General features: G+C 39.1%; 1 protein-coding gene across 1 annotated transcript in view; it reads left to right on the top strand.

The window, feature by feature from the left end:
* LOC124269258 (ensconsin-like) overlaps positions 1–24344 on the top strand; it is a 64941-nt gene that overhangs the window by 1872 nt on the left and 38725 nt on the right. Inside the window, 4 exon segments of the mRNA XM_046704269.1 lie at positions 20320–20457; positions 20582–20791; positions 22133–22308; positions 22311–22379. Coding sequence (XP_046560225.1) covers positions 20320–20457; positions 20582–20791; positions 22133–22308; positions 22311–22379 — 593 coding nt within the window.

Raw genomic sequence — 24344 nt, 5'->3', positions numbered from 1 at the left:
CCTGTAATATTGCTAAAAGTGTTGTAAAACCATACTCACTTGTTCATTCTTGAGATTTGGGTGTTAATGTGAGAACTGTACATGTGACTACACTTCACTGGACAGGAACAATGGTACTTGACGAAAGCTTCAGAAAAGTTGTAGAAGCTTCTCCCATTATAAGTGATGAGTGTTGGATTTGGATTGCAATTGACAGCAATGATTCATGTATTAACTGCAATATATACCACAATAATTGGCATTCCCACTACAATGTTATCCTCGATTTTGTGATCAATATTTCTTTTAAAGTTTTTAGTTCTAAATGGACCTCCTTTTGGGGCCAAATCTGGCATTTTGTTGGATGCTACTTTGGTCACAATGCTTTCATATTTGACACATTGGGTGCAGGTTGTGGGTTTAAAGTTTCTTTTATTTCAATAATCAGGTGCTTATTTCACAATTTCCATTAAAATAATTACTTCGCCAACAAGATGAAAATATGCATGATTTTAAAAGACATTGACATTGTATAGTGGTATTTTCCTAATGTATTGAAATATTATTTGTTAGTATTTACCACTGTGGGATACTGGTAGTATGGGAGACCTACATATGACAACGAAGTATTTGATTGAGCCTCTTAGCTGTGTAATTATAGAAATAATTTAGGTCAGAAATCTGTTGTTAAGGAGACATTTCATTATCTGTGGAGTGTGCACATTAAAGACTTAAATGATGAAAATTCTGAATTCTTTTTATGAATATGCCATTTTGTTTAATGAAGATGTCCTAATTTTATTTTATTTCAATCATATCTCAAGTGGGTATAGTCTCTATCAGTTCCATCACATTGGATGAAATGTGCAAGGTGAAATTGATTACACTGCATGTTCATTTCACTACACACAATATGGTTGTGACAAGCGTCGTATCAGGGGAACAGTATTGATTTGACCGGGCCAGACACTGCTAGCTTGACAACAATTCTCAGCAGATTCTGGCGACAGTATGTAAATATTTCTGTAGTGTTTCAGCGTTTTGGAATTAAGTTGCTGAGATTGATATTAACCTCTCAGAAAATTATTAGCTCTGCTCTTTGAGTCAATTTGTTCATAATTTTTGTCCATGGTGTCAGAAGATATTTCATAATTTTTTCCAAAGTCTACATTAGTGTTGTGACATAATACATCCGACAATGTTTGAAATTGCGGATAGTCTAGTCAGTTGGGCAATTAAGTCATACTAATGGCTATGTATCTGAAGACTCACTTTATCAAGTCACTGTCTCCTGCATAAAGTTTCGTGTTAAAAATAATTAATGTCCGACAGACTATACTGAAGTTAATTTCATATGAAATTCATGCATCATGCATATCATTGTATTAGGCACTCATTGAAGTAAGTGCTTGTTTGTATTGAAAACAAAGCTTCAGCTGTAAAAAAACTTTTGGTGTGTATATTTGAAAAAGCTCAAACCAGTAAAATAATCTTTCACAAATAATCATTGACAGGCTGAGTGCAGGAAGTGGATGTAAAATTTCCATTTCAAATGATAGTTTAATAAATAAATATTGTTACATTTAGGTCACATGATTCTTTAGGTCTTCCAACCTTTGTGTACAGCTTGATGACTTCCTTTAATGACCATTACTGTTTCATTTGTACTGAGATCTTCAGGGGGTGTTCCTTTATTTAACCTGCTTGATATCTGATAGTGTTGATGAGGTTGAACATCTATCTCCCTGTGATGCATCTGCTTTTCTCTGCCTTGGAATTCTGAGTGATGGTTGTATCTTACAGGCTGGACTTCACACATGGCAGTATATATCCATATCTTTAGATGTAAATGTGGTTCTGATTTGTCTGGGGTATTTACACTTAGATCACAATACTGAAGCTCTTTATTTGCTCAGCAAATAGTTTATGTTGCTGAAATTGATTTTTGATAAATTGTCACGTGGATCAATGCAGTGAAGATATATATTGCCTGACTGTGGAATAAATATTGAGGAAATAATTTTCTTCAAGTCTTACTGAGAAATATTTGTTTATTTACATATTTTGTTCAACGGAGTCATTAGCTGCTCTGTATTCTTGATTAGATCCCTGTGCCCAAATACAAGAATGACATTATCTGCCTGAAAGTGTATGATAGCTAACCTTTTTTGAACTATGTAGTATGTACTTGTATAAACAAAATAATTTTTTGGGTGGGGGTGGATGTAGTGTGTAAGATTTTGATACTCGGGAGAAGGTGTCAATATTTTTTTAATCTACTATTACCTAAAATTGCACATTGAAGCGAAAATGGAACTCTTCGATATGTCTGACTTCAAACAGGTGATCTAAAACACTGCCATTATTATGACATTTCCTGAATAAAATAATAGTACTTGTTTCCATGGTTACTACTAGGAATTACTGCTATTTTAAAACAATTTTTGCCTGCGGATGCAATGACAGCTGGAGTGCAAAGATCGCTTTGTGATATGGACATAGTTGAGTGGCAGTTATATTCTCGTTATTATGCAAACACTGAGGCAACTGAGAAAGTTATCATGGTTGGAGGGTAGTTTTATTGTTTACTGTTGCACCTGTTTTTCCGGGAAACAAATTGAACTTCATTATTGATTGAATAGATAAGAATCTGTAGATTTAGTTTGATCAAATTATGATCTAAGCTTTTGAAATACTTAAAAGTGAAATTTTGAATGGCAGCTCTGAATAAATGAATTGCAGTTTCTGTGGTATTGAGTGGTTAAGATGACCTTTTTTATGCATTTATGTTTCTAAAAGCCGAACAAAGTAGGCCTCTCAAATAATTGACTACTGTTTCCTTCTGATAACAAAATGGTTGGGGCTTGCAGTGTGCAAAATTTACGCTGGTCCTGTGGTCCCTGGCTAGTAAAAATTCATCAGGACCACTAAGCGATAAGTTTGCAGTGGTGCTGGTTGCCAGTGAATATTGTATTGGTAGTTAAGTAAATCTACGAATGTTATTTTGGACCAGGGAAGTACAGAAAGGAATACTAATTATTGGAATGTAGGAAAAAAAAGTAACAGGAAATAACGAAACAGGAAAAAAAGAAGCAGTTTTCATATAAACACTTAATTAGGATTAGGATGAGCTTTGATAATCTTATTTAAGATGTTGTTGTTACTTGTTTTTACTGAGCAACTTCTCACCAACTCATTTTACTTGATGGTATAAACAACTTCATTCAAATTTCCCTTAATACTCAGTTGTTGTTGTTTTTTTGTAGTAACACCACTCTTTCAAAATTTCTATTTTTTGTTCCCCTCATTTCTTTATAACCCGTCGCCGAAATACCTCAGTTGTGCGTGCGACGTTAAGTAAAGCAAATCACTACTAGTTGCTTATGGATGCAAAAAATGTGCTTGTAATTGTTTTGTTATACTTTGTTAATGAACTGAAAACTGAAAAAGTGTTACTTTTCTTCCAGTTACTTTTTTTCCTAGCAAAATCTGTTACTTTTTTTCCTGTTACTTTTTTTCCGATCACCAATTATTGTCCGCTCACTGGTCCTGTGGTGTAATGGGAAATTTTGAGAGGTTTCTCTCCCTGGCATTAGTGCAGCGGACGTTGTCATTGACAAAATATCGTCCCCAGTTTTTGTGATAATCAAATAAGAAGTCTATGAAGTTAATATAGATCATGTAACAGGGCGTTCTAATTATAAAACCTTGCTTCAATATATTTTGCATTTCCTGAGCTATAAATGAAAAAAATTGGTGCACTTTATGTAAATGTTTTATTGATTCCACATTGATTTTCCAACTTACTGTTGTGTGCATTATTCATGTACTGAAAGGCTCAATATTTAATTCTATATCTGCAACATATGCAGTAGGATAATAGTATTTTTGTCATTTCTACACGCACGACATCACAACAGATAGATTCACAGTTTACAATCCTATATGATGAGGATCTGTTCACGTATGTCACTTGTGTTTTGAAAAAGGCTGACCGTGCATTAATTCCTCGTACCAGACGGCACTGTCACGTGTTTGAAGCTGCCGGCTGTCATGTGAAGAGACAAAGCGACGACACAATCAAGCAGGAAGCTTGTCTATTTCCATGTCAATTTCATTCATGTTAAGAGTTGCCCACTTTACATTAAGACATGCTTGGCTTCAAATTCTGATGGGAACAGTTTGTCAGGTCTCTTGGAATTAATATTTGGTTATAAAGGCATGAACATTATTCCTACCTGAATCAATATATACAGCTCAAAACAAGTTAAGGTAGCCCTGACTTTAGTTGTGTTAGCATAGTAAATCTGTGCACCCAGGAAAGATTAAGTATAGGAATGTGAACAAATTGTATTTTCTTCTTTTGAATAGTATATTTGCTGTAGAGTATAATATTATGTTATTGTAATTACTAGCTAAACTATGAAGTTATATCAGTGACCTGGGTGCCGTTGTACAAAGCGATTTTAGGGCTAAGGTGATCGTAACTCCCATACCTTAACATAGACTTACGACTGTCTTAGCGTTAAGGTTGTCTTAGCGTTAAGGTTAACTCCCGCTAAGACAGACTGTCTTGGCTAAGTCTATGTTAAAGGTTGTTTAGCGTTAGGTAGCGACACCCAGGGCCTTTTTTCACAAATCACTAAGGTGATCGTAAGTCACTAAGGTAACCTTAGCGCAATGTTAAAGAATGGGAGTTAAGGTTAACCTTAGTAAAGGTTGCTACGTGAAAGGGCCCCCAGGTATAAAGATTGGGAGAAGATAGGTTTAATGTTTAGTGCATGTTTTATTTGGAAACCTGCAAATATTAAATGTTCACATGTATATTAAGTTTTCAAATATTGTTCAGATTTAATTATCTGGGAATATGAATTAAAACAACATGAGAAAGAAATAACTGAACTAAAAATGTAAGATTTCCGCCTCATGTACTGGTAGTTTTAAAGAGCACTGTTACCACGGTTACATACTTTGTGCATCACTTGACTTGAAGCAGATTATGATTAGGAAGATTCTCAGGTTTTCAATTTTTAAATTGTTGGACCACTGTACAGGGTAGATAAGTTTTAGGTCATCCAGTATCTAGATTGTGATGTGGAAATTGCCACATTTGTTTACATTTTGTACCTTGCCAACAAGCCATAAAACTGTTCCAGTGCCAAGATTGGGTTCTGTCTCGTGTGAGTGTGGCATTTATTGTCATAATGCATCTTACGGAGCAGGAAGATATCTGTCAGCCGCTACACTAAAGCTTCGTCTCTGAAAATATATGCTTTCGATGAAGAACAGCAACTCCGTTTAAATTGAAAAGGACACCAAATAAGGTGGGAGTTCCCAGTTGAAAATTTGGACCAGTATACCTTGATCTTAATGGCTTTCTGTTTAATTTCTAATGCTGCACTAACTATGTATAAACTATCCTGATTTATTTTCAGGTTTGAAAAGTATTCAGATTATGCAGAGATGGATATTCACTCATAAAGAATGTGTACTGGCCCGAATAAGTGGTAGCATATTATTATAGCAATACCTAAAATGTTTGAAATTTTACAAACTCTTAGGATACCTTCTGACATAAACAAAACCGGGCTGGTGCTACTTTCCTCCCCTGTCTTGTGGAATATACCACTTCAAACCTTTATCAGAGTGTAAAGTTCTTCATAATATTTAGTTGAGTAGACATGAGGAATTTCCAAAGGCCATGAGCCTGTTGAGGCTATCCTGACTGTCAGCCTGTGGAATTCCATGTCTTGTTCATTCATAGCCCTGTGATATATGTCTTCCTTGTGTAATATGTCCCAGGTTATACAGGCCTGTGTAATACTGTGGCCCTAATGAGCAGAGCTATTGACACTGGTGTGAGAACCTGACCTGCCTTGACAGGTGTCAATCATCTGTCTCCACCCAGCTGCCTGGTCAGTGATGTGCAACACAGGAAATCAGCTGATGTTAATGTGCAGAGCTTAGCTGGAGTCAGGATGGTTTGGAATAACTTTAAACATGGTAGGCCATTTATGTTTAGTGTCATCTATCTGCGATTCTACAGCTTACTGCTTTGAAATGTGTTTCACGTTTTAATGAGGGATTTTGATAATAAACTCAGTTTTCAGGGTAGATCCCATTGGTCATATATCCAAGCAATCTGCAGGTCATTTCAGATAGGTTTTTGTAAAATATGTATTCCCAGTTTTTCAAAGAAAACGACTAGTCATCTGGATTTTCACGAGTCTATGACTAATGGTCTAAAGGCCATTTCCTTCCCGAGTTTTGAATTAGGATGTATTCTGTATTTCTGACAGAATGTGGATGTTGTTTTTGGCTGATGATGTACTTCTGGGTCTTGACTGACATCACACTGTATTTTTAGTGATGGTGATGATTTATCACTATGTACAGATACATGCAGCCCTGTCCAAACGTGCTAGCTGAAACAATTGTAAGCGCAACATGAGGTGATGTTTTAACTCACTCTTCCATGCAGACTTAGACATAGACAGACATGGCCTGTTAGTCCCAGACGTAAAGCTTAGTTGGATCAACTGCCTTGTTAGTTTACATAAACCATTATCAAAGCCATATATGGTAAATTGATTCTACCTAGTCTGTCATACAGACCCTGAAACAAATTTATCCAAGAAAGCCCACGCAAGTCTAGAATATGTGGCAGTCACAGTTTCAGGAAATAAAGAAAGCCACTGGGCTCCTTATATATTATGATAAATTATTATTAATGAACCGTTTTCTGTAGAATATGTTCATTTGTTAGTCTAGTTTCTACCTTACAATGTCTGCCATTAGGTATTTGTTTGTTAACAGTAATTGTTAACTGGTGTTGGGAATTGGATGAAATATCACAATTGATGATTGCTTCATTACCAACGAACAATCATCGAAAAAAATTGGTTAGCGTCATTTTTCAGATTTTCCCATCCAGGTTGTTATTGCAGATATGTATAACATGGTGCAACTTGCTACTTTGAAGTGATGACTAATATTTCATGAACATTAACTTCCCAGAGTCTTCAAGAAATATTAAGTCATAATTTTTCAGTCAGTGAAGTGACTTTTCTAAGAATTAAACAAGTTTTCAGGCCCTGACAACTTCGAAGATATGTTACATCGTCAAGTGTTTCAAAGACTAAAACATTAGTTCCAAAATCGTTTGTGTTCGATTATGAGAAAATGTGATCAATTGTTTGGTCGTTAGGTCACTGCGACCAATCTTCAATTTTTTCAATTAATCGGAACACCACTATTGTTAATTGGATGTTTTTGTATCCTAGGTCAATAGGCTGTGAACTATTACCCTTATGCCTGCCCCATGTGAAAGATTTTTTTAATATAGCTGCAGTTGTAATGAATATCAAATATTTGAAATTCCTCTACATGACAGTTGCGAAGTGCTTGCTGTTGAGTTAAAACAGCAGTCTTTGTGTGAGAAATCTGGACTTCTCACTGTTGTGTTGTGCTGCTCGAATTAGGTTTCGTAGTTGAGATTGCATCATTGCACTATGTCCAATACAAACAATGTTTTTCTTTCTCTCTTACAACAGATTTATTAAGGATTCTGTTTTAAATAGAAATTGGAAACCTGTCAAAGCAACATTGTGATCTTTCACTTAAAACTTCTATTCCAACATGTACAGAATACATGGAATGTGTGTAATACACCTTTGGAATCGTGATTTATTAATCAGTCAGGGGTGGAAATCACTTTAAAATTGCTAGTGTACTCCGGTACAGTGACACATGGGAAATCACTTGCTCTGATAATTTTTCCACTATACCGGCCGATTTTCTTGTTGATTTTTTAAATAAACGACATAATTAACATTGGAAAGTCAACTGGACACCGGTACAGCATGATATACAGATTTGCTTGCCCGACAGAAAAAAAACACTGGAGTGGGATGTCGGGCAATTGGTTATTTCCACCCCTGTCAGTGCTTGAGGTATGGATATGACAGAATCAGTGAATAAGACCTAATTTCTGTCAACATTGTTGAGAAGAAACCTATGCTGTTTGTGAGACAGAATCTAGACAGACGTTCCAGTTTCCTCGTAAAGTGGATGGTACAGAATTACATCACTACATAACCACCTTGGAGATGCTCAAATGATCTGTGAAGGTGCACTGTAACTGCAGATTCCAGTACATGTATAAGAAGCCAATGTGATGTATGTTGAAGGCTATTTACTAGGTAGTGCTGGGAAACATGGAGTGTGCTGCTTGCCGAATTCTCTGTTGTACAACATTGATGCCATCCATGATAAAATGAAACTAGCAGACTTGTTCTTGAGGAGAAGCTAGTCTGTCTCACAGTCCCTGAACCACATTATTTTCCCTACTGCCAAGCCCTCTCTGCAGTGCTAAAACCCTAAATAAAGCAAGTCTAGATTTCCTCAGGTCTGGTCTCCCTGGGGCTCCTTTTCAATTTAAATGGGCTTGTTTGTTACTATCAAAATTGTATATATTCAGAGACTAGGCATTAGTCTAAGGAGAAGTTTACACTTGTCAGTGTGAAAGTCTTTGCGGATGAATGCCAGTGTGGAGTTTGAGGACAAAATGATTCTTGTCTCCGAGTTGTGGGGCGTTTTAGCATTACAGTGTTAAAAAAGGACAAGTTTGAGATATATTTGTGTGTGTTTATCATATTGCTGTATACTCAGCGTCAGTGTTGACAGCTGCCATGAAATAGAAGTATTGTTGATGGTATAGACATTGACTGTTTATTTGTGCTACTTTCACCATGATTACAATGCTATGGGAAGAATGTAACATCAGGGATCATAAGGCCTGCCACCACTCAAGGTAAAGTCTCCTACAATAATATTGGCTGTAAAGCTCTATCTAAAAGGTTTGCCTTGTCCCAGTAATTAACTTAAGAACGGCTGGAGCTTGTCAGGGATCACTGAACATACTGACTATTGTGCATTAGTTCTTCGAATACATGATGAAGATCGAAATGTGTTTGAAATTGGGAACCAGAGGATGATAAAGGATTATAAGGTATCGAATCAGCTGTTAAAAATGTTGCTATTGTTTTATCGCTTGGCGCCAATGATTCTGGTTTTCCAATGGTATCATGTGTTCTGTAATAATGTACTGGTATGTAACCGTGGCAACAGGTTGATGACAGGAAGAAATGAGCTGTGATACGTTTCAAATGTCTTTTGATGTAGGTAACATAACAAGCTCAAGGGAGTACTGTTACCTCCAAGGATTTATTGGAATGGTCGAGTCTGTATATCAAGTTAAGGAATAAGCAAATCTTTAGAAAGATACTGAAAATTACAACATCACGTATAGTTCAAACTTGACATGTCTGCAGATAATTATGTAGTTGATCTTTGGACTTAATGTGTCATTTTATCTAAGTAAATAAATAAATATATTGTGTATGATATTGGACAAAACAAAGAATCTTTGCAATTACCATGGATTAACACTAGTCTGAAACCAGAGTCTGGTGAAATTCTGTTCAGCCTAGGAGCGTAGCTTATAACAGTCCATATGTTGACATTATATCTGAAAATGAAAAGAGCTTTGTTTGGTTGACACTGAAAATATTTGGCCCAGACTTCAGAAATGTTTTGTTGAGAATTCAACACTATCATTTTCCTTCAGCTGACTATACAGAAACAAATTACTTTAATAACAAGGCTAATTTTTGGAATCCATGTAATATCCACAAACCATTCATCTCCATTGAAGCCTGATGATCTGGGTTGCCTTCCAAGGATAGCATTGCATCATTAGAGGTGATTGTTGTTTGCACATGATGCTAGAGTATGCAATGTTATCTGGTGTGACAGAATGTTACAATGGAACCTGCAATTCAGCAAATCACCCTGTTGAATGGCCTCTACATTGAAGGCTGCATGTGGTTGCTGTGTGGAAACAGGAGGAATGTACGCCCGGTCAAAGTGCGATTCACCTTTGTAATGATCGCCATCGCTCCAGTGGACTGCATTGTTGTTAGCCTATCCCGTCCTTTGGCATGATTGTGATCCTGTAAACAAACTCAATGTGTGTTGGATATCAGCTATACAGGGGTTTCGGACACTTTAACTGCTGTGGGACAATTATCGTGTGTGCTGTCTATTGACATTAATGGTATGGAATGCAAGAGTTTAACCTTCTTTTTTTGTTGTAAAAGAAAGCGTATTGAACTTGTGACAGGAGTGTGTGAAATGGTGTGTTTATATCACCAGTGTTATTGATCAAGTTAACGTGTTATTCAAGTGTTAGAAATTAAGCATGAAAGTCAATGGCTTCCTGTCCTAATCATGATCTTAAAAGTTACAAATTTATGAGGACCCCAGATTGAGATACTATAGGAACAAACTGCAAAAGGTCTCAAGGACATGATAACATTGACATTCACTGACTTGAGGGCGAGGGTGGAGGGTGTTTCGGGTCATTGGCCCTCAATAGTATGTAAGCAATGCAGGTTTTATATTATTAGATAAATATAGCCAATTTCTTATTGTGCTAAAACATGTACTCATTACATTTCCAAGTGATAGGGCACTTCTCAACACTTATTCAAGTATGAAGAAGCAGAGGTACTGATAAGCTACGTATCTGCTTAAATTACGCATATATTTATGTGAAAACTCAATTCCTATTAAGACTATTCGTACAAGTACGCTTGAACTTTTGTAAATACTCAATAAATGTGATCTTACATGCGTACACACAAATTGTCAAATCTTAGCTTGCGTACCGGTGGATAAATAAAATAACTGTGGTATATTGAGACATTCTATTTCAGGACATGAACTTGGCAACTGCAGTCTTTCTTATCGTTTCTCATGTTACAGATCAAATATAAATAACAAACAGTACCATTTAAACTTTATTGTATATTTGAAGTTAATGGAAATAGCAAAATACCCAATTGAGTTTGAGTGAGATGAGTACAATTTATTTAGTTACTCAAAGGAAAATTAGGATACCCAATTGGGATGAGCACAAGCGAGTACATAACTCAATGACCCAAAAAGTTATCTGTAGCTCTGAAGAAGCATTTTTACTCACAGGTGTATAGGTTGGTTGGTTGTTTAATGCCACACTCACCAATATTCTAGTTACATGGTGGCGGTCTGTAAATAATCGAGTCTGGACCAGTCAATCCAGTGATCAACAACATGAGCATTGATTTACACAATTGGGATACATGTGCAGGGGCGGATCCTGGATTTTGGAGAAGGGGGTGCACATATATCGTGACATCCAAAGGTTAGAGGGATATGCTCCACAGGTAAATTTTTTTTTCACAGAGGTGGGGATAACACTTCTGCACTTTGTAAATTTCTAACTACAGTCAAGTTTCATAAATAGTTATCAGATCAAAGCACCTACATGACCAAGTATCTATACAATATTTTGCAACGTTTTGGTATCTGCTACAGGAATAGAGATAAATACAAGACCGCAGTCATTAATCAATGTTTCTGTGAATATTTCAATGCTCAAATTCCAAATCGGTGACAGCCATACTGCTGTGATGTCCTTTTTTTGTCAACTATCACCACTATGACCTGCAGAGGTCCTGTTAATTTCATGTCTGATGAAAGTTGAGAAAGGTCACAGTCCAGCATTTGACATGCTGTCGTATATTTCGTCCATTTCGTGCTGACAGACGTACATATCGTAGGGATTAGCCGGGAGTGATTGTGTAGGCTCAGGTTGTAGACTGGCAGTAGGTGCTTCTAGCAGTACGGACATGCTCATAGCAGAGTGAGAGGGATTTACCATCTGGGTCATATTGCTCTTATCTTAATATACCTCAGATTATGGAGGTAGTAACATTTGTTTCTTGTGTATGCAGATCAAGAAGCTTTTAGTGCTTAGTATGACTTACTGTTGTAATGTACAGCTTAGTCCAGGATGCAGTTTTGTGGACAGCTGGTTGCTCATGCAGTTTTTGCTGTAAACTTTTGAGACTACTAACTGTTTTGCCATCATTTTCATTAGGTTTAGGTTGTCTGATAATATATTGACCTCTTAGCTGAGCTGTATAGTCTTCGGCTTCAGACTTGTGGCTAAGTCGCGGATCGGTTCTGTAGATACTGATGTCATCCAACTTTACTCAGAATTTACTCTGAAACCATTATGTTCTTTATGGTTTAGAGGGACAATAAGAAGGCATGAATAAGCATGAAAATTCAATTAAATGTTTTGATGGATCAACCTTGTATATGTTTAGCCTTGTTAGGTTACGGTTTTCGATGGAGAATTTTGAATGTACACATATACAGAATCATGTATTTTGTTGTTAATATATTGATATGTTATGATGCTTTGAGTTGATATATTGAGACTGAACTCTTTAGTCAATGATGGAACTTGAGATTTGACTTCTTACAGTTAAATATGGCTGACTCATTGATTTAGATCCGTTGAGTTCTGGGTTAGAATTGGTCTTCAGCAGCGAATGATTGTTATGTGAGGATCAGGTGAGTTAGGTTTGCTGACTCGGTTCATACATGTCATCGTATACCGATAGCAAAGACCGATGCTCATAATGTCAGTCACTGGATTGTGTGGTCCAGACTTGATTATTTACAGACCGCTGTCGTAGCTCAGGGATATTGCTGACTGCGGCATTAAATCACACTTTAATTTATGGTTTTTCTGCACCAGGTGGTACCATCATCACAGATTTAAACATTACTGCTGTATGTATGTCTTTTCCATCTGAAACAGGGCAGTGGGGTAGCCTAGCGGTTAAAGCATTTGCTCATCATGCGGAAATCCGGGTTTGATTCCTGACATGGGTACAATGTGTGAAGTCCTTTTCTGGTTTCTCTAGCCTTAATATTGCTAGAATATTGCTAAAATGCGGCATAAAACTAAACTCACTCACTCACTCCACTGTGAAAGCTTCCTAACACATGCAGATGTCATGACTCGGCATGTTAATCTTACATACCTGGGCCCCGTTTCACAAAGCTCTCATATCGCTACGACTATCGTAAGTATAAGAAGCACAAATGTTACGAGAAAAGTTACGGGATCTTAGGCTTAAGAGAGCTTTTTGCAATGATAGATCCATCCATCCTTCCTCCCCTCATCTTACCACCATAAAGGATACACTTACATGCTTGCACTGAAGCACTTCAAGCCTGATTTGGTAAATTACAATTTGGGTAAACCAGAATATATCAATTTTCAATTTTTTTCACTGATGTCAAAATTTCTTGTCAGAACACAAGTTGTAGCTCATTTTCAGAACTTCAGTTTCTTTTCTGTTTTGAAGATGTTATTTTCACATTTAATATATATTTGACTTTAAATGAATCTCTAGAAGCTTTTGAAAAAAATGTTTCTTTGAAAGTGAAATTCCCAAGAGATTGCCTTCAGGAGAGTGCCTCTCAGATCCTGTATGTTTCTTTAGATTTCCTTAAGATTCTTTCATCTTTAGAAGTAGGGATGAATTTTTTGTCTAATGTTGATATCGCTCAAAACAGTGACCTTGGTAATGCTGAAGACATACTTCGCAGCAACAAATTTTATCATCAGTGTCCATGAATAAAAATAGAAGTCAAGAGATATGTTAAAAATAGAACATATGTAAGTATAACCATCTAATGTTGCGAATCACCAAGAATTATTTGACCTCAACTATTCCAAAAAAATATACATGGCGGGACAAAAACAAGCAGTTCCGTATTTCCATCTGTTCGTTATATGCGTGTTTGTTGATAACATAGTTTATTGTAAACGAAATATGGTTGAAGGCGGGGTTAAACCAAATCTATTCAAAAAATATACTCACTCAAGCTCGCTCCTCCCTCCCACTCACTCACTCACTCACTCACTCACTCACTCACTCACTCACTCACTCACTCGAGGGCTGGCGTCTAGTAAAATCAGCTAATAGTAAACTGTAAAATGTAGCCATGTTAGGCTAGTTTGGGCACATATTGCAAGTTGGAGATTACTAATTATAATTATTATTTTGTTGTAAAACATCTATTTAATTTTGTGATGACTTGTATGTCTGCTGTAGCAAAATAACGACAGCCTACATGCTTTGACCAATTATTTGTCATCATTGATACTATTGTGATGAAATCTCATCAGTGTTATTGTCATGGTATTATCAAGTCAATAGTGGAGACAATACACCAAAGAGATGGCTCGTGTTGTCCGAGGCTTGTGGTGTTTGTGCATTGACCGTAGTCTCATTATGGACACGTATAAAACTGTCGGCACTGATGCCTCGTCACAATGGCCTGATTGTCCATGAAGGTGGAGGATGTCTGTCCTACATGTCGCACCTGAGTGGCTGAGACTGATCAAAGATAGATAACGAGATATGTTCTCATTATGATAATTAGTTGTGTCACCTGGGAGGGATCAGTTGACCTATTGGACCCCATTAACACCTTTATGTACAGCCTTGGGATTGTGTCTGTTGGGTGACCGATTATTTAAAACTTCATTATTTTTGTCGCTTCGAAGATTTTTCCAACAAAACGTAGATTTTTCCAGTTCGTTGGAACCTGTTGTTTACAACCATATCCAGGCAAGAGGTATTGATTTACAGAAATGGTTGCAGATACTGCTTAGTTGAGAACTACTTTTTGTTATTTTGGTTTCAATGCTATATTTTTCTGCTACTGTCATGGTTGATGAAATATTAATCTTATGTACAGATCTTTCAAACGGCGGTTTCAGCAAAAAATATGTGAGGCGGTGGTTTAATGAAGAGACTAGGTTTTATGTGTCCAGTGTTAGGGCTTGGGTTCAGGATAAAGGGCCCATCTTCTGATATTCTGCATGTTGAAATTTATTGATCTGTGGGTATCACCTGATCTAGGTTTTTATGCAGTGTTAGGGCTTGGGGGGAAGGATTCGCATATTATTATGTGCTTGATGCTGTGAACAGTTTCTTTACATCTTACTGTGCTTACACTATGTATTGACATGTAGGCTGTTGTAGTATGTAGGCTGTGGTAGTATGTAGGCTGTAGTAAGTGCAGGCTGTAAGGTAACATGTGCCTTCAGCATGTTTATTGGTGTGCTAGGACGATCTTGAAAAATTGAGGACAGTCACAATACATTTCAAACATTTATTTCATATTACTGTTTGTTAAAATATTCCTTGCAAGGTAGATGTCATTTTCAAATTTGGATGTATAGAGTCAGAAATCGGGATGAGTCCCTCTCATCTCACAATTTCAACTTACACGTAAAATTAAGAAAACAAAACATGCAAATTAGCCATACACATTTGCTGATGTGATATTTTATACATGAAACAGTGATATATTTGGGTGTATTTGCAGATTGTCTGGAACAAACAAACCAACTTTGAAATCAGTTCTTGAATATAAGCACTGAGGTGGTATTTCTAAACCAGCAGTATCACGTCTTGGCGTCCGTGAGCTGATTGCCTCAGCTCTTAATATTGAAGGAAATTGCCGAGCTTATGAGTACCATGTTCCTTCGGGTCAGTCGGTGTGGTGGTATTGATCCAAGGCTTGATAAACAAAAAGAAATCATTTCATTGTTGCAGGAGAGAGATGTTGGGTCAATTGTCCGCAAAACCTTAATAACCTTTCGTGCTCTGACACCAACATCATTTGTCTCCCATTAGCGCTACACTGACCAGGATGGCTGTCACGTCTTGTGATGATCGGTCGTCTGAATGTCACCTTTGCATCGTGTGATTTGATGCCATTCTAGCAGCGATGCCAGAACGGAGGTTAGCAGTTTGGCGTTTGTCACGCAGCACTTTGCAAGGATTTGCAAATCTCTGTTGTGTAAGGTGTGTTGTGTGGTTTTGGGCATAGTTTTGGAAAGATGACTTGAGGATGTGAAACATGATTTGTGGGGTTGGTTTTGATCTCTTTATTGGGAGATTTGTGTCTGCAATACAGTATCGGGAAGATATCCAGGATGTGAGCCAGGAATATCCAAGGCGATTTAATGGCCAGTTCATCAAGATGTGCATTTGTGTTGAAATATATGAATCTGCCGACAATCAGGTGTGTTTTTTTACATCTTTCATAGAAAAAATATACATGGTTCAGTGGATGGTTATATTTTACATTAAAGTATACAGTCGTCACGGAACATTTAACAGTCACCTATAATGACTTACAAATTGAAAATAATTCTCCCTCCTTTGCATGGTTGGAGGTCATTTCAAAGTCATTTTGGTTATTCAGAGTGAATACAGAAATCAATTCTTCTGAGACGCAGTAATTACTAAACCTCTCAGTATGAGAAGCGTATTGAACATGGACCTAATGTCTGCTTTTACTTAAACATGTGAAGGTGAGTCATTGTGTGGTCAGCTGAAATATTGTTCAACTGTTCGTAGTGTAGAGCAACTGCGATAGGTCTCTCACTAGCATATCTGGATTAGAATATATTGTACCTATATTGATTGTGTGGTCAGCTGAAATATTGTTCAACTGTTCGTATGGTAGATCAACTGTGATAGGTCTCTCACTAGCATATCTGGATTAGAATATATTGTACCTATATTGATTGTGTGGTCAGCTGAAATATTGTTCAACTGTTCGTATGGTAGAGCAACTGCGATAGGTCTGTCACTAGCATATCTAGATTAGAATATATTGTACCTATATTGATTGTGTGTCCCAGCTGGTACCAGTGTTCTTGTGTACTCGTAGCTCATGCGTGTTGTTTTATCAAAATCGTGTGCATTTTCAGTCAAGCGGACAGTTGATCATGTAGGAAACGGTAGCAATGACAGCAACTGCATGATTGATTGGTTCCATGTTTGTCCCCTGGATTTTATCGGGGATAGGCTTTCAACTTGCTCAGAGAAATTGTTGATTAAGTCTGAACAGATATATTTTGAGATTTCCACACCTGATTCTGTGGATAAAAAAGATCTTACATTCTGTCGTGGTTGCTGTTGTGTTATCATGATACCTTGAGCAGGATAGGATGAAGTATACTACTTGTAATGCGTATGCAGATTTGAAATTTCATCAGGTGTGACTTGACATGTTATTGTATGTAAACTACCATGCTATTCAATGTACAAAGTTTTGTATTATACCATACATCCAATAGTTTTTCACAATGGATTGCATGATCTAATTTTTTAACAGAATGTTTTAGCATTTGCTGTGACAAAGGTACAAGCAACAAATAGATATTTTTATCCCCCGCAGCGTGTTTAGCGCGAAACGGGGGATATAGTATTAGGCTCCATCCGTCCGTACGTACGAATTGGAATATCTTAAGAACCGTTCTCTAGATTCTTTTCATATTTGGTACCTAGGTTGATCACAGTATAAGAAAGGTCCAAGTCAGGTTTGGTGACCTTGACCTTCATTTCAAGGTCACAAGGGGACTTTAACGTTTTACCTGCATGTTAAGCTATCTCAAGAACCGTTCACTGGATTTTTTTCATATTCAATACCAAGCTTTATCTAGGGAAGGCGCAGCGCCCAGTCGATTTTGGTGACCTTCACATAATTTTCAAGGTCATTGTGACACTTTGAAGATTTCCGCATGTACACCTGCATGTTAAGCTATCTGAAGAACCGTTCACTGGATTTTCTTCAAATTTGACACCAAGATTTATCTAGGGAAGGCGCAGGGCCCATTCAATTTAATTTTAAGGTCACAGAGACACTTTGAAGATTTCAGCATGTTAACCTGAATTGGCAGCAAGATATTTCAAGATCGGTTCACTGGATTTTCTTCATAGACTTTTAAGACTTCCCTTGAATGTTTTTCAATAAGCAATTTCTTTAGTACTATTTGTGGATATTTCATACACTATGACATTCATGTCAAGGTCAAAGTCAGTCTTGACAACGTGTGTGTTTGAACAACTAAAGAGCAAGATATCAAGAGAGGTTGACTGGTCATGTTTTTGTTGACATTTAACTTCATCTTAAACTTTCATTACTTTATGAGTTTGATTTGATAATTTTTCGGGGGATTATGTCACCTTAGTGACAATGCTTGTTTTTATTTTATGAGAAAACATCAGTTTAGCATGTATCATTTTTTAAAGAGGGTTATTGATGGCCCAGTAAAGGAACTGAATTCCACAATGCGAGAGTTGACTCCCTTGGGCAGGAACCTTGTGTTCGTGGGTTTGAATCCAGGCTCTTGTGGGGTTTAAGATAGTGGTAAAGGTCTTACATTTGCAACACTTCAGGCTTCCCACCCATAATAAGCTGAAGTGTCTTGATATAACTTGAGCGGCGGTGCGATAGCATAGTGGGTAAAGCGTTCGCTTGTCATGCGTAAAGGTCCAGGTTCGATTCCCCACATGGGCACAATGTGAGAAGCCAATCTCTGGTGTCCCTTGCAGTGATATTGATGGAATATTGCTAAAGGTGGTGTAAAACCTAACTCAATAATGTAACTTGAATACTGTTCAGTGTGGCCCAAACCCAGCTCACTCACTCATGCACTCTTTTTTCAATGAATGTACAGTGCTTCTGGTTCAATCAGACTGCTGACACCCGTTGAATACACATGCCTCTGTTTCTGAACATTATTGGTCCTGGGGAACTGATCCTTGATGTGTCCAGGTAATGATCAAGTGTGCCATAGCTATCCATATAAGCTGACCCTATGTAAGCCGGGGCTTATTACCCCTGGGCTTATTTATGATGATGTAACAGTCTGTTCGTGAATCCTCTGTCATGTCTACCAGCCAGAACTTATTCTTTTTGCTTGATTTTAATCTAGCTTACTTGGCTCAAAAAGACTTTGTTACAGAAATATACATGGTAACAAGTGCTCAAGTCTAAGGCTGGTGTGAAAATTTAGAGGGACCAGTTGTTTTCCTGTTTTGTTATGTTACATAATGTATAAGTCCAAAATTTTCTCCAGGCTATTTAGATATGACCAGTGCTGTCTTGCTTGCAGTAATTGTGGCTCTGGACTAGTGGTGTTTAGAAGATAGGTGTCAGTATAGTAAATATGATATCAGTTTGTGAAGGGTACATTCTTCTAGATTGTATTGATAGCTAATAATAGACCATAACACTGCAAAGAAGGGACATTGTCATGTGACCTCTATTAATATACAATTGATCTGTACATCTGGATCATGGGCTAAACCATGACTTAGTCAAAGACGTCCATTCATAATGAGGTAATAATCTGATAATATGGCTCAGTAAAAGGTATTGATTTATTGCAGAAATATTGATTTGTTGTTGAGAACATGGCGTCATGACTCTGAAAATCAATTCTGTTGCTTATCTGTATTATGTGGCTGGGTAGTTGAAGTGAACGTGTACAGTTGTCTCCCAAGAGTCCAACATCACACCAAGATAAACTCTGTCAGCCAGTGCTGTCAGAAATATTGGCATTGATTCTGGGGCTCTTTTTGTTGTGTAACTGGATACAAAATGGTGGCCATGATTCTAAGAATGATGTTTGTTGGGTGTGCAGTGATGTTTAACAGAAATAGCATAGCTCGTCCAACCGATTTATCGATGATCAAATGTAAATATGTCCTAATATTGGTATGTTCCCATTTTTCTTCTAGTTTGATTGGTTGTTATTGTAAGAACTGTTGCAGGATGTTTCTCTTAGAGTTCTCTCATGCATGCAAGAGAGTGCATCTGTACCGAGAGCAGAATGTCAGTGGTTTGAACTGAGTGAGTGAGTGAGTGAGTGTGAACAAGTGAGTTATTATCACATCACAGCAGGGACACTAGAAATGGTCTTCACACGTTGTTGCCCTGCCTGGTGTTCTGCACTATAGTTATAAAACAACTGGTTTCTCATGTAGTTAGTGTACAGTGACTGAACATGATATAAATTTTATGTCATTATCTGTCATGGTGTTTTTCATGTCGTCTGTCATGATACAATCTGTGAAGACCATTTCGAGTGTCCCCTGCTGTGATGTTGCTGGACAATTGCTGAATGCAGCATGATAACTCATTTGTTCACCCTTTCTCTCACTCACTCACTCACCAGCCCCCGGCCGCGTCATACCAAAAGACGTTATAATATGGTACTTGTTGGTCCCTGCCTGGCGCTCGGCATTGATGAGTACAACAAGGACTGGCTGTCTCGGAGTCAGTATATGTCTAAGTGGGGTACTCATGTGAGCAAGCACTAAGCAACCAGCTCTAGTCTGGGCTAGTAGTACAAGCAGCGACACATACACGCACATGAATGTCATCATGTGAGCGAACTATTCTTAAATATGATGTTAAACCCCATTTCACCGCAGCTCTCTCAACAGGGAATGCCTCAGGTTCACCATCCAAGTTGACCATGTTTTTCAACCAGATCATTGTGGTAAATACACTGCCAACATGCAACTGTCATGTGTACTTATCCTGTGTATCTCATTTCAGAATTGCTAAATGCCGCCCTGGATTCCTCTTCAACAAGTGACGACCTGTCACAAGAACAGAAAGAAAATGTGTCAGCAGTTGACGATGGATCTTTCCTGAGCTATGAACCAGATCCAACCCAAATCAGCACAGACATGGGTGACATGAAAACAGTAGACTCACCCTCAAGAGAATTGCATGACATAGGGCCAGGTGGTGACATGAGACCTATAGGCTCACCCTCAAGTGAAACGCAGAGCATGGGGCCTGTCACTAACATGAGTGACAAGAAAACAGCAGGCACACCTCCCAGTGAAACACAAGGCATGGGGCCCGCTGGAGACTTCAAAGGTAGTCCCCGGCCGGGGACGGACACACAGTCAGTGGACACACGCCTTTCTGGGGTGTCGGGGAGTAGCAAGCACGGACTCAAACAACTCCAGTAGACCAACATCTGCTGCCAGCTCAAGAAGCCCACTACATAAGGAAAAAGGCAAGGGGGTGGGGCATGAAGGGAAGGGGTGGGACAGGGAAGAGATGGATGGGACAGGAGAGAGATGGATGGGACAGGAGAGAGATGGGTGGAAGGGATGGGACAGGGGAGAGATGGAAGGGATAGAAGGGAAGGAGGTGGTTGACATAACATTGAGGGGTATAGGATGGGGCATAGATAGGTATAGGGTAGAGCGTGGAAGAGTATGATGTGGGACATGGAATAGTGAGTGAGTTTAGTTTTACACCGCACTCAGCTACATTCCAGCTATATGGTGGTGCTCTGTAAATAATCAAATCTGGACCAGACAATCCAGTGATCAACGGCATGAGCATCGATCTGCGCAATTGGGAACCGATGACATGTGTCAACCAAGTCAGCGAGCCTGACCACCTGATCCCGGTAGTGGCCTCTTACCACAAGCATGGGTTACTGAAGGCTCATTCTAACCCGGACCTTCACGGGTGGGACATGGAGGAGTATAAGGTGGGACATGGTGGGAGGGCAGAGATGGAAGGATGGAATAGACATGGAAGGAGATGGTTGGACATAACATTGAAGAGGTTGGGGTGGGGCATTGAGGAGTATAGTGTGGGACGAGGGAGGGGGGGCATTTAGTTTGGTGATAAAACATGGTTTGGGATAGGGTGGTACATGGAGGGGGTGGCATTGGGACATTAAGTGGGATTGGATGGAACCATAGATGGGTATGGGGTTCGGAGGTCAGGGAGTGGGACATGGACAAGTGACCATAACTTGAAGGAAGGATATGATGGGACATATGTGTCATAGGGTGGAACATGGTGGTGGATGGGACATAGAGGGAGTGGGTGGGACACAGAGATGGTGTATACAAACTTTATGATGTTACTTGTGAACAGTGTTGTAAAATCTTGTACAGGCATGCAAGCCTCTCACGTATTTATTGTTGGCTTCCCCTTATAATATCATTGAAGTCACTTTTTGTGCCACTTAGGGTCATCAGGCAGCACTGTCTTCTAAGAATTGCAATTCACTATATAGAGTTACGTCCCTCGGACGTGCCAAAAACCTATGATCATGGGTTTGAATCCAGATTCACCCTGGTTCTAGGTTTATCAGCACCATAACCCTGCTTGTTGGTTTCAAAGTGAAAAATGTCTTAAGATTTGCAGTCAACATGGCTTTCCTCCCACACTGAGCCTGGCACAGTGATGTAACTAAATCCTGTTCAAATTGGCTTTCATCCCAACTCACTTCGCTGTAGGAACCTGTTGTTTCTGTTTTAGAACATATTGACAGTAAGGTTATCAACTAACTGAAGTGACCTATCCATCTAAGATCATCAGACCATTATTACAGATGCAGCTAAAAGATACAAAGAAAAAGACAGAGAAGAACGAGTACGTCAGGCCCGAGAGAGAATGGCAGAAGAGAGAAGGAAGAAATTTGAAGAGCTTAAGGAACAACAACGTCTTGCCCAAGAAAACAGAGAGAGACAACTTGAGATGAGAAGGCGTAAAATTGCTGAGCTTCTACACGTCAGCGTGAGGAAGAACGCAGAGCTGGTGTTGAGGAGAGGAGAAAGAGGAAAGAAGCCACTGAAAGAGTGAGTGCTCTGCATGGCAGCAGCTGGGCAGGTGTCTCTGTTGTAGCAAGTTGGTAGGTGTCCTGTATTGAAGCAGATTGACAGGTGCTCTTATTGTAACAAGTTGGTAGGTGCCCTGTATTGAAGCAGATTGACAGGTGCCCTTATTGTAACAAGTTGGTAGGTGTCCTGTATTGAAGCAGATTGACAGGTGCCCTTATTGTAACAAGTTGGTAGGTGCCCTGTATTGAAGCAGATTGACAGGTGCCCTTATTGTAACAAGTTGGTAGGTGCCCTGTATTGAAGCAGATTGACAGGTGCCCTTATTGTAACAAGTTGGTAGGTGCCCTGTATTGAAGCAGATTGACAGGTGCCCTTGAGGTAGCAGGCATGTAGGCAGGTGCCTGTATTGTAACAGAGAAGTGGGTGCCCTGTAGGTGCCCTGTGGGTAGTGGGTTTCTTGTTGAAACAAGTAGTAGGTACTGAGAAAGGAGATGCCCTGTAGGTTGATGGCTCGAGAAAGGAGATGCCCTGTAGGTTGGCCTGTAGGTTGATGGTTGTTTCAGAATGTTGGCTTTTCAGAATGTTAGTAGTGGATGACCTGTGGTAGTACAATATTGTTCAGTAGTAGGTGTCCTGTATGGGAGTCCTCCAGCAGTACCTGGGCTGCCTAGCAGCATGTCCTGTAGTGTAGTAATGGGGTGTCCTGTAGGTTGGTCAGTATTCTGTAGGGTAGTAGTTGGTGTCTTGTAGTATGGTGGGTGTTCTGTATTGTATTAGCATGTGTCCTGTAGGCTAGTAGCTGGCATCTTGTTATATAGTACCTGGTGTTCAGTAGGTTAGTAGTGGGTGTCCTCTAAATTAGTAGTAAATATCCTGTGGGTTGATGGGTGTCCTGAAGGGTAGTAGCAGGTGTCCTGTGGGTTGATGGGTGTCCTGAAGGGTAGTAGCGGGTGTCCTGTCAGTTCATGGGTGTCCTGAACAGGTAGTAGCAGGTGTCCTGAAGGATGTCTTGAAGGGTAGTAGCAGGTGTCCTGTGGGTTGATGGGTGTCCTGAAAGGTAGTAGCAGGTGTCCTGTCAGGTCATGTGGGTGTCCTGTAGGGTAGTAGCAGGTGTCCTGTCAGTTGATGGATGTCTTGAAAGGTAGTAGCAGATATCCTGTTGGTTGATGGGTGTCCTGAAGGGTAGTAGCGGGTGTCCTGTGAATGATGGGTGTCCTGAATTGTAGTAGCAGGTGTCTTGTTGATGGATGTTCTGAATTGTAGTAGCAGGTATCCTATGGTTGTCATGGGTGTAGTGAAGTGTCCCTGTGTGGTTGATTGGTGTCTTGAATTGTAGTAGCAGGTGTCTTGTTGATGGGTGTCCTGTATTGTAGTAGTAGCAAGTGTCATGTGGATGATCTATTGTAGGGTAATATGAGGTGTCCTGTTGGATAGTGGGTGTCCTCTGATAGGTGTCTTGTATTGTAGTAACAGGTGTCCTTTGTCCTAATAATTGTAGTAGTAGGTATCCTGATGGGTGTCATTGAATGTAGTAGTAGGTGTCCTCTGGTTGTCCTGTATTGTAGTAGTGGGTGTCCTCTGGTTGTCCTGTATTGTAGTAGTGGGTGTCCTCTGGTTGTCCTGTATTGTAGTAGTGGGTGTCCTCTGGTTGTCCTGTATTGTAGTAGTAGGTGTCCTCTGGTTGTCCTGTATTGTAGTAGTAGGTGTCCTCTGGTTGTCCTGTATTGTAGTAGTAGGTGTCCTCTGGTTGTCCTGTATTGTAGTAGTGGGTGTCCTCTGGTTGTCCTGTATTGTAGTAGTAGGTGTCCTCTGGTTGTCCTGTATTGTAGTAGTGGGTGTCCTCTGGTTGTCCTGTATTGTAGTAGTAGGTGTCCTCTGGTTGTCCTGTATTGTAGTAGTAGGTGTCCTCTGGTTGTCCTGTATTGTAGTAGTGGGTGTCCTCTGGTTGTCCTGTATTGTAGTAGTAGGTGTCCTCTGGTTGTC

The sequence above is a fragment of the Haliotis rubra genome, unplaced genomic scaffold, assembly GCF_003918875.1.
Source record: "Haliotis rubra isolate DU_JTF1 unplaced genomic scaffold, ASM391887v1 Scf143, whole genome shotgun sequence".
NCBI classification, from domain to species: domain Eukaryota; kingdom Metazoa; phylum Mollusca; class Gastropoda; order Lepetellida; family Haliotidae; genus Haliotis; species Haliotis rubra.
Note: the sequence above shows the minus strand (reverse complement) of the source record. Positions and strands in the feature narration are given on the sequence as shown.